The sequence below is a fragment of the Nannospalax galili genome, unplaced genomic scaffold (genome assembly GCF_000622305.1).
Source record: "Nannospalax galili isolate Female #2095 unplaced genomic scaffold, S.galili_v1.0 scaffold159, whole genome shotgun sequence".
Lineage (NCBI taxonomy): Eukaryota > Metazoa > Chordata > Mammalia > Rodentia > Spalacidae > Nannospalax > Nannospalax galili.
The window spans coordinates 1,982,307-1,994,643 of record NW_008343239.1 but is presented as its reverse complement, the minus strand read 5'-3'; the positions used below and the strand labels follow the sequence as shown (position 1 = coordinate 1,994,643).

At 40.9% G+C, this 12,337-nt stretch overlaps 1 protein-coding gene across 1 annotated transcript in view; it reads left to right on the top strand.

Moving 5' to 3' along the window:
- Tdrd12 (tudor domain containing 12) overlaps nucleotides 1-12,337 on the top strand; it is an 82,662-nt gene that overhangs the window by 5,632 nt on the left and 64,693 nt on the right. Inside the window, exons 2-6 of the mRNA XM_029566643.1 lie at nucleotides 2,490-2,648; nucleotides 5,812-5,948; nucleotides 7,700-7,819; nucleotides 11,044-11,099; nucleotides 11,712-11,797. Coding sequence (XP_029422503.1) covers nucleotides 2,490-2,648; nucleotides 5,812-5,948; nucleotides 7,700-7,819; nucleotides 11,044-11,099; nucleotides 11,712-11,797 — 558 coding nt within the window. The remainder of the gene's footprint in view (nucleotides 1-2,489; nucleotides 2,649-5,811; nucleotides 5,949-7,699; nucleotides 7,820-11,043; nucleotides 11,100-11,711; nucleotides 11,798-12,337) is intronic.

The window sequence follows — 12,337 nt, the reverse complement described above, 5'->3', positions numbered from 1 at the left end:
TTCTTAGGATTGCTTGGGGGTTGCTCTGGACTCTTCTCTGAAAAGGCTCCTTTGCCCCCCGCCATCCCTTTCATGGTGGCTCTCTCCTTCCTTATCATTTTTGACTCTCCAATCTGTATATACACATATTATATGACTTTTTGTCTGTCCTCCCACCTCTAAGCCCAATTGTGGTCTTGAGATCCTTTTTCCTAATAAACCTCTTTCCTGAAGGGAATCATGTGTCATCTTCCTTGCGCAGACTGACCTTTGCTTTATCTTTCTTTATTTTGTTTAACATAGTGTCCCTTGCGGGTGACAATTATGTGACTTACAGACTATTTTCTGCCATAATCAAAATCAGAATGACTGCTATTGTTTTTTTCCAGTTATTACAAAAATGTTCAAACAGCTAGGCATGATGGTGCACACCTTTATCTGAGCACTCAGGAGGCAGAGGCAGAGGCAGATGGATCTCCATGAGTTTGAGGCCAGCCTGGTCTCTGTAGCACCATAGTAGTTCCAGGCCAGCCAGGGCTACATACTGAGATCCTGTCTCAAAAAAAAAAAGTTCAGATATTCAGAGAGTAGAAAAATACTAAACACTTATATTCCTGACCTCTGGTACTTAGGATACAAAATCTGGGGAGTGTCTTTAGGTCCTAGGCCCTCTCAGTAGGCAGAGGTAGGGATGTGCAAATTTAACTTTCATATTTGTATTTGTTTTGTTTTTGAGACAGAGTCTCACTATGTAGCCCTGGATGACCTGGAACTTACTATGTAGACTAGGCTGGCCTTGAACCCAGAGTTCTGCCTCTACCTCCCCAGTGCTGGGATTAAAGGCGTACACTACCATACCTGGACCATTTGTGTATCCCTGCATGTATGTAAGTGCACGTGTGTCAAGGTTAGAAGAGGGTGTTGGGTTCCCCCGAAACTGGAGTTATGGATGGTTGTTAGCTGCTGTGTGGGTGCTAGGAATTGAACCCAGCTCCTCTGTAAGGGCAGCCACTGCTCTTAACCACAGAGCCATCTCTCCAGCCCAACTTTTGTGTTTTTTTATTTGCCTCTAAAAAGGATGACTTTTGTGGGATTTTTATTACACTTACTGATTTATTGTGTGTGTATATATGTGTGTGTGTGTGTGTGTGTGTGTGTGTGTGTGTGTGTGTGAGTGAGTGATAGCACATATGTGGAGGTCAGAGAACAACTTCTGTGAATTCTCTCCTACCTACCATATGATCTGGAGATCAAACTCAGGTCATCAGCCTTTACCCTCAGAGCTGTCTCACTGGCCTGATTTTTTAATAATCATATGTAACATGGAGACTGGAGAGATGGCTCAGTGGTTAAGAGCAGTGGCTGCTCTTGCAGAGGACCCAGGTTCAATCCCCAGTACCCACATGGTGGCTAACAGCTGTCCTTAACCCCAGTTCCAGGGAATCTGATGCCCTTTTCTGACCTCCACATGCATTGCATGACATGGGTGTGTTTTTATACATGCAGATAAAGAACTCCATATGCATAAAATAATTTTAAAATTGTGTAACACGATCAATTCAGAGAGCTCTGACTTTAATTCTGCTCGTTCTTCTTTGTTCTTCCTTCTCCCTATAGGCAGTAATTTATATTTTTTGTTTGGTTTATCTGTAATCTATTTTTTTCCTCATGCTGAAAGTAAAATTCAGAGCCTTACACTTGTTAAGTGAGTGCGCTGTTATTGAGCTGCATCCCCAGCCCTTCATTGTTTTCTTTCATTTCTCCTTTTCCTCTTCGATCAAGCATCCCACACACACTTTGAGACAGGGTCTCATAGCTCAGAGGTGGCCTTGAACTCATTGTGTAGCTGTGGATGATGAACCCTTGATCCTCCTGCCTCTACCCTCCCAAGTTCTGGGATTACAGGTGTATGCTATCACATCCCATTTTGTGCCATACTGGAGATGAAACCCAATGTGTCATGCTTGCTAGGCAACCATGCTGTCAACTGAGCTACATCTTCATTCAGCCCTGTTTCCTTTTTAAATAAATGACATAAGGTACATGTGTTCTTACTTCTTTCTTTTTCTTACAAAAGAGATTAAAATTATCATCCCAAGCCTTGCTTATGTATATTGTGTATATTTTCAAAATACAGAAGATCAAGAGAACCTTTTTGCCTTTTTTGGGGGTGGGAAAAGTTTGAGAAAGGTTCTAGATGTGTAGTCTAGTCTGGTTTTGAACTCATGATCCTCCTGGCTCCATCTCCTGAATACTAGCATTATAGGTATGTGCCCACCATGCCCAGTGTCCCATTTGCTTTTCAAGTTATAAAACATAATTGAGAATTACTTGCCAATTCTTAGGTGTTTTTGGAATTTTATCTTTGATCTGACCATTTTAAAGCAAAGGTACCTGTAAAAAAATTGTTAGATCATTACATTGGAAATGATTATTTTGATTTTAAAGCTTTATATTTTATGGTCCTACTTTTAAACCATATACTATTTTGTCTTTTTAAAATGTTACAGATTGAAGATCCAGGTTGCTTCTGGGTAATCATAAAAGGATGTAATCATATTTTAGATCAAGATATCGACTATCAGAAACTAAATAATGCCATGAATAACTTCTATAACAGCATGTGTCAAGACATAGAAATAAAACCATTAATGCTGGAAGAAGGGCAGGTATGTACCTAAGGTGCCTTTATCCATTTTGAAACACTACTCAAAATGCAAACTATTCTGGTGCCTATGTGATGAAAGCTTTTGGAGTATCCTAATTGCTCACAATCATTGCCAGGCACTAGGTTTTTTATTTTGCACAAGACGGAATGTAGCCTTGGAAAGAGTGGTTAGGTGATTTCCTGTGGTGCAAAGGAAATAACGGATTGTCAGAACCCAGGCAGTAAGTTATCCACTTGGCACTGGGGACTTGGAGATTAGCTTCAGCACACATGTAGGGACTTCAACAAATAGCACACTGGGATTTTAGCTAGGACTGGTGCCTCTTTTTTGGTTACTCACAGCTTTGAGCAACTCATGTTTCTTTACTTGTGCCTGCGGTAACCCCTCTTTGTTTTCTTGCAACATCAACTCCCATTGTCCACTGAATGTGTTCAGTTCAGGAGAGCAGAGAAAGGAAAGAGTTTAAAGAAATAAGAACAAGAGCCAGACCTTCAATAGGCAAACAATATGTTCCTTTTATTCAAAGGAACATAGCAAAGGGCCTCTGCTGTCCATGGATATAGACATCAGCAAACCTAAAGAGAGTAATTTGGATTTATATAGGGACTCTGGTGAATGCAGCTGTAGGAATTTGCTTGATGTCAGTGTTCTTGGGGTGTTTGAGGGTCTCCTTACTGAGGCTGTTTTCTTAGGATGAGCAGACATGTTATATTTTGGCACAGCAGGTTGACTCTGCAAACAGTCTGTCAGCCAGGGAAGTAACCAGTTGATAAGGCCTGATTAAAGGCCAAGCTGCCAATTTGGGCCATTTGGCTACCTTGAGGAATTTATGTAAGGAAGCTTATGACTCTCCTGCAATTTATACATTCTATCAGAATGGTTCTCTTGTCAGGCCCTTTTTCAGAATAGTCAATTTTTATAGTACTGTGATGGGAAAAGATTTATAAACTCATTATGAAAAAAAATGAGAAAACATTTTTGAGTTCTCCCCCCCCAGATTATCACTGATAACATGATGCTTTTATGGACCCTGTAACATTGAAAATTGGCTTAAAAAATGAAACTAGGTCAGTTGGTCCTTTAAAACACAATAAAGTTAGCCAGGTGTGGTAGTGCGCTCCTTTAGTCCCAGCACTTGGGAGGCAGAGGCAGGTAGATCTCTGTGAGTTTGAGGCCAGCTGGGGCTACAGGGAGACCCTGTCTCAAAAAGACCAAAAAAGCCGGGCATGGTGGCACACACCTTTAATCCCAGCACTCGGGAGGCAGAGGCAGGTGGATCTCCATGAGTTCAAGGCCAGCCTAGTCTACATAGTGAGTTCCAGGACAGCTGGGGCTACAGAGAGACCCTGTCTCAAAATGACAAAAAATAAAATTGAGATAGCCTGTTTACTTCCTAGAATATGAACTTCCTGTTGTATTGACTCTGGGTGGTGGAAGCCCTAGTAGAACACAATTTCAAAGTCTGCTGACTGTGGCGATTAAGTGTGCAACACATTCCCACAAGCTTCTTTGATGTTAGCATTAAGTCAGAATTCTTCAGTGATCTGACTCTTGTCCTTTTTGTGATATGGCTATACTATAGTTTCCAATGTCAGTTTGCTGGGTGGCTTTATAAAAGCCTGTGGTCAGCATATGATTTCCTTGGCTGTGATTTCCTGTCAAGTGACCTAGTGGTCCTGTGGTCCAGTCAGGATACTAAGGACTATCACTTCGTCACAGTGGTTCCCTTTAAGAGGACCTGCATTTATTCAGAATTCAACAGGTAGTTTTTGAAGACTTGCATATGTCAGGTACTATACGAGATGCTGGTATTAGGTCAGTAAACAAAACAAACAAAAATCCATACTATTGTAGATCCAAGGACCATTTATACTAGAGAGGAAAGTGTGGGGAGTGCCATGGAAGAGATTGGGGATAAGGAGCTGGGGTCGCACTTTCATCGTGAGCTGATATTTCACTTGATCGACAGGGTTTTTTTTAATTTTATGTGTATGGGTGTATTGCCGGCATGTAGGTAAGTGCACCCGTGTCGTGCAGTGCCCATGAAGGTCAGAAGAGGCTGTCGGATCCCCTGGGACTGGAATTATGGACAGTTGTTAGCCTCCATGTAGGTGCTGGGATTTGAACCCGGGTCTTCTGCAAAAACAACCAGTGTTCTTAACTGCTGAACCATCTCTCTAGTCCCTTTATTTTTATTTTATTTTATTATTTATTTTGATCAACAGGTATTTATAGTTTTTGTTTTTCTGATGAAAAAGGATAATGTAATGCAAGTTTTAAAATTTGACTTTTTGTTTTTTAACTTTTTTGGTCTTTTTGAGATGGGATCTCCCCGTAGCCCCAGCTGTCCTGGAACTCACTATGTAGACCAGGCTGGCCTTGAACTCACAGAGATCCGCCTGCCTCCCAAGTGCTGGGACTGCAGGCCTATGCCACCACGCACGGCATATTTGACTTTTTAAAGATTACCTTCAGTTAAGGAGTCAAAATAATTTTATAATACTCCCCTTACCTACAGGGAATATATTCTAAGACACCCCCCATGGATGCCTGAGTCCTATATACAGTATGTTTTCCCCTATACATACATATGTTATGATAAAGTTTAATTTATAAATAATGCATAGGAAGAGATTGACAACAATCACAAAATAAAACAGTTTATAATATACTGTAATACACTGTGATGTGAGGCCATTTTTAGGTAAAATAAAGGTTATTTGCACCCTAGTACTTCAGTACTATGACAGCTAGTCTGATGTTCAAGACAAGATGACTAGCAGGCCAATAGTATATGTATAGTGGATATGCTGGAGAAGTCAGTGATTCATATTCTGGACTCAAAAGGAGCAAGATGGTACAAGATTTCCTTACACTTCTCAGAGCAGAGGATAACTAAAGTTATGAATTGTTTAATTCTGGATTTTTTCCATTAATATTTTCAGATTGTAGTTTACTGTGGGCAAGGGAAACTGTGATAAAAGGAACCCCTGAAGTACGAAAAGACATTTCTGAAGTTCTTTCCTGACAGGCAGTGTTTACTGAGGGTGGCTTCAGTTCTCTGCACCTCTGTCCTATAGTCTGAGGTTGGCTGAGATGATTTGAGGACTTCAGTTTTCTCCTATAACTGGAGATTTACCATGAACTGTCTTTCACTTTGCAGGTGTGTGTGGTGTATTGTCAGGAGCTAAAGTGCTGGTGCAGGGCTGTGATTAAGTCAATCGTCTCTTCTGCAGACCATTACCTGGCAGAATGTTTCCTTGTGGATTTTGCCAAGTACATTCCAGTAAAATCTAAAAAGTACGTTTGCACTAATTTTGCCTTATATTTCTTAAGGAGACATCAGTTTTAAAGAATAATGTTCATTTTAAAGTAAGGTGAGAGCCCTGGAAGCACAGGTGATCACAGTGAGGCTCACAGGGGGCTTCTTTCCTGCACGGGCAGGCAAATCCTATGTGCCTCTTGATGCCTCTGCCACTGGTATCTCATCTGTCCCCTTAGCTTGTTCATGGAAAGAGTGGGCTCTGTAGAGAGCTGTGGCTCAAAGATTCTTCCAAGAAGTAGAAAGTTTCTTGTCTCAGAAAAGGGGAGATTGCTGGGCCACCCTCAGGGTACACAGGACAGAGTACACAAGTACGTATTCCTGATTATCTTGCATAGCAAAGGGAGGGTATGACCATCTCTTAGGGTAAGATACAGTAGCCAGATGTCCATTGGGCAGCCTGAACTGATTCTGGGACCACATGTTACAATTTATTGGAACTATCAGCAAGTCAATCTTTGCATTTTGTGACAGTCTTTCCATTTTACTTCCCACAGTAAAAGGTTGTCAGTTAGGTAACTATGAGGACCCTCTTCACACTGAAGGAGCTATACCAAATATGCTTCAGTTGTAGTAAGAGGCCCATCTTAAGTAGAGGACAATGGGAATTTACAGACACTTAAGGAAGGAGTAGCTTGTGGTTCTACACCTTTACAGCTATAATTGTTTTTAAAAATACTGTGTTTAACTGCTGGGGAGCTTTTTAGATTGTTTGGGGCAAGAGAATTCTATGATAAACAAGCATTCAGGATAAGCCTGAGAGGCTGCCCATAGAATGAATGGTGGGGACCCAGGGAAGAGAACAAGTTTATGTTGAAGTCTTAGGTTAAAGTGGCCTGTTGTTTACCTCAAGAGCATTGGAGTAAAAAGCTTGAATTTCTTATTTATCAAATCTGAGTTCAACTCTTTTAAAAGTTGGAGACTAATAATGACAACATTCATTTGTTTACAAAAACTATTGTGTGATTCTGATCATATGATAGAATTGGTATTTTACTTATTTATTTATGTATATATTTGTTGTGTGTGTAAATTGAGGGGGGCACATGCCATGGTGCATGCATGTAGGTCAGAGGATGATTGGAAGGAGTCAGGTCTCTCCTTCCACCATGTGGGTTCCAGGGATTGAACTCAGGTTTTTAGGCTTGATGGCAAGTGCCTTAATCACTAAAGCATCTCACCTGCCAAAATTTGGTGTTTAAAAATCTAAACTAGCTAAGCATGGTAGCACATGCCTTGTAATACTAGCATTTGGGACATGGAAGCAAGAGAATCAGGAGTTTAGGGGCATCTTTGGCTAAAATAGCAAGTTCCAGGCCAGTCTGGGTTATGTTAGGCCTTGTCTTAAAACATAAAATAAAACTTCAGACTTTTTTCACAGGCTCAAGTGTTACTCAGTGTTTTTCTCCTTTTTGGAGCTTCACTGGACATTTTTCCCTAAACATCTGTTCCTGTGCCTTGAAATTGTAATAGCACAGATGGACTGTTATGTACTGTGTGTAGACCTCCATTTTATACATAAAAGATAAGTTTTCTTTCACTCCTTGGGGAACAGTTTATGCCCCCTAGCCAAATGACTCTAAGCACTGTTCCTGATTATCAGAAAAAGGAAAAGTTGGTTTCTGTGTATTTCATATTACGTATATAAGTATTAAAAGTCTGCTTTTTAAATGAGTTTTTCGTGTATACTTTTTATTTGTAATAGAAGTATTTGTATTTTACTTTTAAGCATCCGAGTTGCAGTTGAATCTTTTATGCAGCTTCCTTATAGAGCAAAAAAATTCAGACTTTATTGCATAAAACCTGTGACATTGCATATTGACATCTGTGAAGACAATGCTGAAATTGCGTAAGTAGAGCTTCTAAATTAAATGAGTCATGAGAAAGCCTTAAACTAAATATATGGATTCATTTGAAATCCCTTTCCCTGTAGCAGTGCTAAGCAGTTTCACAGCTGTGCTCATCAAGGTCACTCCTGAGTCACCCCCATCTTAAAGGCCACTATGAGGAAATTTGTTTGGGGAAGGAAGGCTTGAACCTGAGTGTGTTGCCCTTTTTGAAGTTGTAAAAGTAATAAATTAACTGGGAAGAAAAACAGAATCACGCACCATTAAACAAGTGTATTATCTAAGGACAGTGGTCCAAGTCTGTAGTCTCAGCTGCTTGTGGGGCTAAGGCAGGGGCTCAGGAGTTTGAGGCCAGCCTAGGCAATATAATGGAACATTCCCCCCTCCTAAGAAGACAGTTTATTGCATTTCTCTCTAACACCACATCCTTCCTCCTAGGAGGTTTTGTGGTCTGTTAAAACTCTGAACATCCATACCTTTGTTAGTGTTTTTATATACATCTGTGTGGCACTTCAGTGAAAATTACAACATACTGTCCTGTCTTATTTGCAATATTAATTTAAGAACGTATCTCTAATTTTAGTCTTTTTTATAGTGGATATAATTATTTGAGTTAAACCTTTTACCTCTTGATGGCTATTTTCTTTCCAAACTACTTGGCATGTCCATATAAAACACATAGATGTGGGGCTAGGAGGATGGCTCTGTGGATAAAGTGCTTGCAGTGCATGCATGAGAACTGGAATTCAGATCCCTAGCACCTACTTATGAAATCCAGGCAGGTAAATAGGATCAGATGTGTGTATGGCAGTCTACCTGTAATCCCTGCTCAGGAGGCAGAGGCAGCGAATCCCCAAGACAAGCTGACTAGCTGGATCGGTGAGCTCTTCACTGAGCGAGAAACCCTCTCTCAGTAAATAAAATTGGAGAGAAATTGAGGAAGACACCTGATGTCAACTTCTGGCTTCCACATGCATGTACCACTGCACAGATGTGTACTCACACATGAACACATACATACATGTGCAATGCACATACGAACCGCCCCCCCCCACATATACAGGTATATATGTGAGCATCGCTCCCTCTCCTCACTCCTTTCTCCCAGCATCTGATAATGGTGCCAATGTTTGTACAGGATAGCTCCCTGCATTGGCAGTGCTGTGTTAGGTATGGGTGTTACTTCTGCTCTCTGGGATAGGCATTACTGAAGGGCTTGGTTTCTGTTTTCTGTGTCCTGTCGAGTTAGCAGGAAAGTCCCAACCCTTCCAGTACTGTGACATTTTGGAGAGAAAAGCCTCAGGAAGCCGCCCTGTTTGGACTCCACTGACATGTCCTAGCATTGTTGCAATGTAGAAGCTGCCTCTCTGGATGCTTTCATGGCTCTTTGTAGACATGCCCATCCTCGACTCCCCAAACCCTTCAACAACAACACCCACAATTCCCTTGAGGTGATACATCAATTTTGTGGGTAGCCTTGGAATGTACACAAATAAAGCCAGCTCATCTGGAGGCCAGTGCTTCCTGTAAGGTTGCTCTCCACCCAGCCCACCACTTACGCACCTTGGCCCTGGAACACTGGGAGTAAGGGCCCCAGGACAATGGCCTATGCTCACTGTGTTCGTCTTTCAGAACCAGCTGCTGGTTCTCCAGGTATGAGGTAGATACTGGCCCTGTACGTCCCAGGACCCCTGGCTCGGCACTGCAGTGGTCTTCAGGGAAGCTCTTCTGCACATCAGGGACCTTGCCCAACTCTATTCATTGTAGACGGGGCTTCAGATACGTGTTCTCACTAAGTTTCATTCACCTTCAGTATGTGATACTTTTTCATTTGCATTTTACCTAAAACAATGTTCTTAATATTTGTATTGTAATTTTTGATAAATTTTATCAAATTTCCCTCGAGAAAGACTAGCAACTTTTGCCACCATTGCTATATAGGAAGTACTGCTTTGCAGGTGCATACATAGCTATCAGTAAAGTGCCTGCTACGCAAGCAAACCTGAATTTTGGATTCCCAGAACCCATGTGAAAAATTAGTTAGGCCAAGTGACATGTGCCTGTTAACCTAGCCTGGGGGAGGAGAAGTGGGGACTGGCAAACTCCCGAAGCTCATTGGCCAGCCAGCCTAGCCAAATTGATGAACTTCAGGTTCAGTGAGACACCCTAAAAAAATAAAAAAGTTGGAGAGTGATTAAGGAAAGACACCTGACATCAACCTGAGCCTCCACACATACCCACATACACTTGTACACACTGCACACAAAACTACAGACATGCAAAAATATAAAAAAAAATAAGTGCTGCTTTTCTTGCGCTATGTTGAATGTTATTGGTATTCTTGGCTATTTCCTCTTGTACTTATTTTCTGTCTCGCGTGTGTGACATTCTTACACTGTATTGATTTTTCTCTTGAGTTTGTTGCCTTACAGGAGCTTAGTACATTTCTTTCTAAAAGATTATTAGGTAGTTTTTTCATGTATAGTAAGGTTTTGGAACCATTATCTTTATGTCCTCCTTTTAGAAATCCTTTATAATTATTTGAAGTTACATGCTTAATTTCTTTCATTCATCACCTTTTCTTTTTTAAAAATTACTTTTATTTATGTGTGCATATATCTGTGAGTGAGTGCCACGTATGTACAGTGCCCCCAGAGGCCAGAAGAAGGCATCAGATCTCAGATCAACCTACAGTATCTTCTGTCACAGTAGCACTGTCCCCAGTTAGCTGCCACAAACCCATCTTCCTAAGCAAAGCATATGCTCTCCACAGAGCAAGACCACGTGTGTAGAGTCCCGCACTGGCTACCAGAGAATGGCATAATACACACAGAGCAAAGCAACTCAAGAGATGGTCATGGCAATAGCAAACATACTCTGGGAAAGCCAGCTACACTCTTCGTATGCTGTTCCTCACTCTGCAGCTCTAGTGCTCTTGCCCTAGCTCCTTTTGATTTCCATCGGTTTACTCTGTCTGCATCTTTCCTATACTTCACAAAGAAAAGAGGAAGAGTTGGGCCTCTGTGCCTGTCTGAGCTCTGAAGGTGTCATTGGCAGATATATCTGGGATCTATACCCTGGAACAGAGTTGGTATAGGCTCCTTGTTATCTGAATTATGAGCTTGATATCTAATGTCAGAAACACCCACCATTGAGTTAACAAAATGACGTAGTGTATTAGCATGTCATTTTTATGTAATGAAGTTGCATCTGTTTACTGTTCTAGGCCCACCACAAAATGGGACAGTGCAGCTATCCAGTACTTTCAGAACATTATAAGAGGTAAGGCCAGTGTATATTTTCTGTTCCCTGCTTTGAACTGACACCCATGGTGGCTTATGCTTCTGTTGCCAAAGTGTTTGAGAGGTACCTGCTCAGCTGTTTGGCCTTCCTCATATGGGGCTCCTCCTGGGAGAGGCTATGCCCCTGTAATTTTGCAGGTGGTCTTGGGTGTTAGCAACTGTCAGATGAAATAAAGTGTCAGGTTGTGTAGAGGACCCCTTGCACAGTAGTAATTCCCGACTCTCAGTTTGCATTTCAATGCTAAGGGGTACAAGGTAAATGTATGCATATTTTCTTGACCCGGCAGTTGATCAGAAGGTCAGCTTCTTTCAAGGAGCAAGGCATAGTAAGTGGACATTTGTTGTATAATAATCATCGTTGCTACCTTAAAGTGTATAAAATGTCTTTGTTTATGTCAGTGACTATAAAATGCTGTTTTGTGGCATCTCTCCTACCTCTTGCCAGCCAGTATTCCCATAGCTAATGCCACTTCTAAGGGCTGTTCTGAAGTATGAGTGGGTATGAAAGGCCTGAGCATTGCCTGCTACCTAGATGGGCCATAATTACCTCAAGTAAACTCTACTCATTTGTGTGTCCATTCATGCCATTTAGCAACTACCCAGGTGGAGGCGAAATTATGTGCTGTGGAAGAAGATACTTTTGAGGTTTACCTTTATGCAACAATAAAAAATGAAAAAGTAAGTCAACAATTTGGGTTTTTCTGTTTTGTTTTGTCTTGTTTTGCTTTGTTTTGAGACAGAGCATTGTGTAGCCCCAGCTGGCCTTGAACTTTGATGTTGCCAAGACCAACCTTAAATTTTTAATCTCCCTGCTGCTATATCTGAAGTGCTGGAATTAGAGGCATGGGCCACTGTATCTGGACAAGATTTGTATTTTGAAAATATATTTTTCCTTATTTTAAATTTTATTTTAATGAAACTAATTCACACAGAATAGAAATTATTTTAACCTTTGAAGGTCTAGTTTAGAATAGAAGCTAAGTACTCTACTATTGAGCTATACCCTAACCCTTCTTTGCAGATTACCGTAAAAAATGACTTCAGCATTTAGAGAGCATTTGTTATTTATTATTATTATTATTATTATTATTATTATTATTATTATTATTATTATTATTTGTGTGTACATATGTGTGATGAATAGCTTTAGTTATCAACCTGACACACCTGGGTTGAAGGATCTCAATTGGTGAATTGCCTCCATTGGACTGGCCTCTG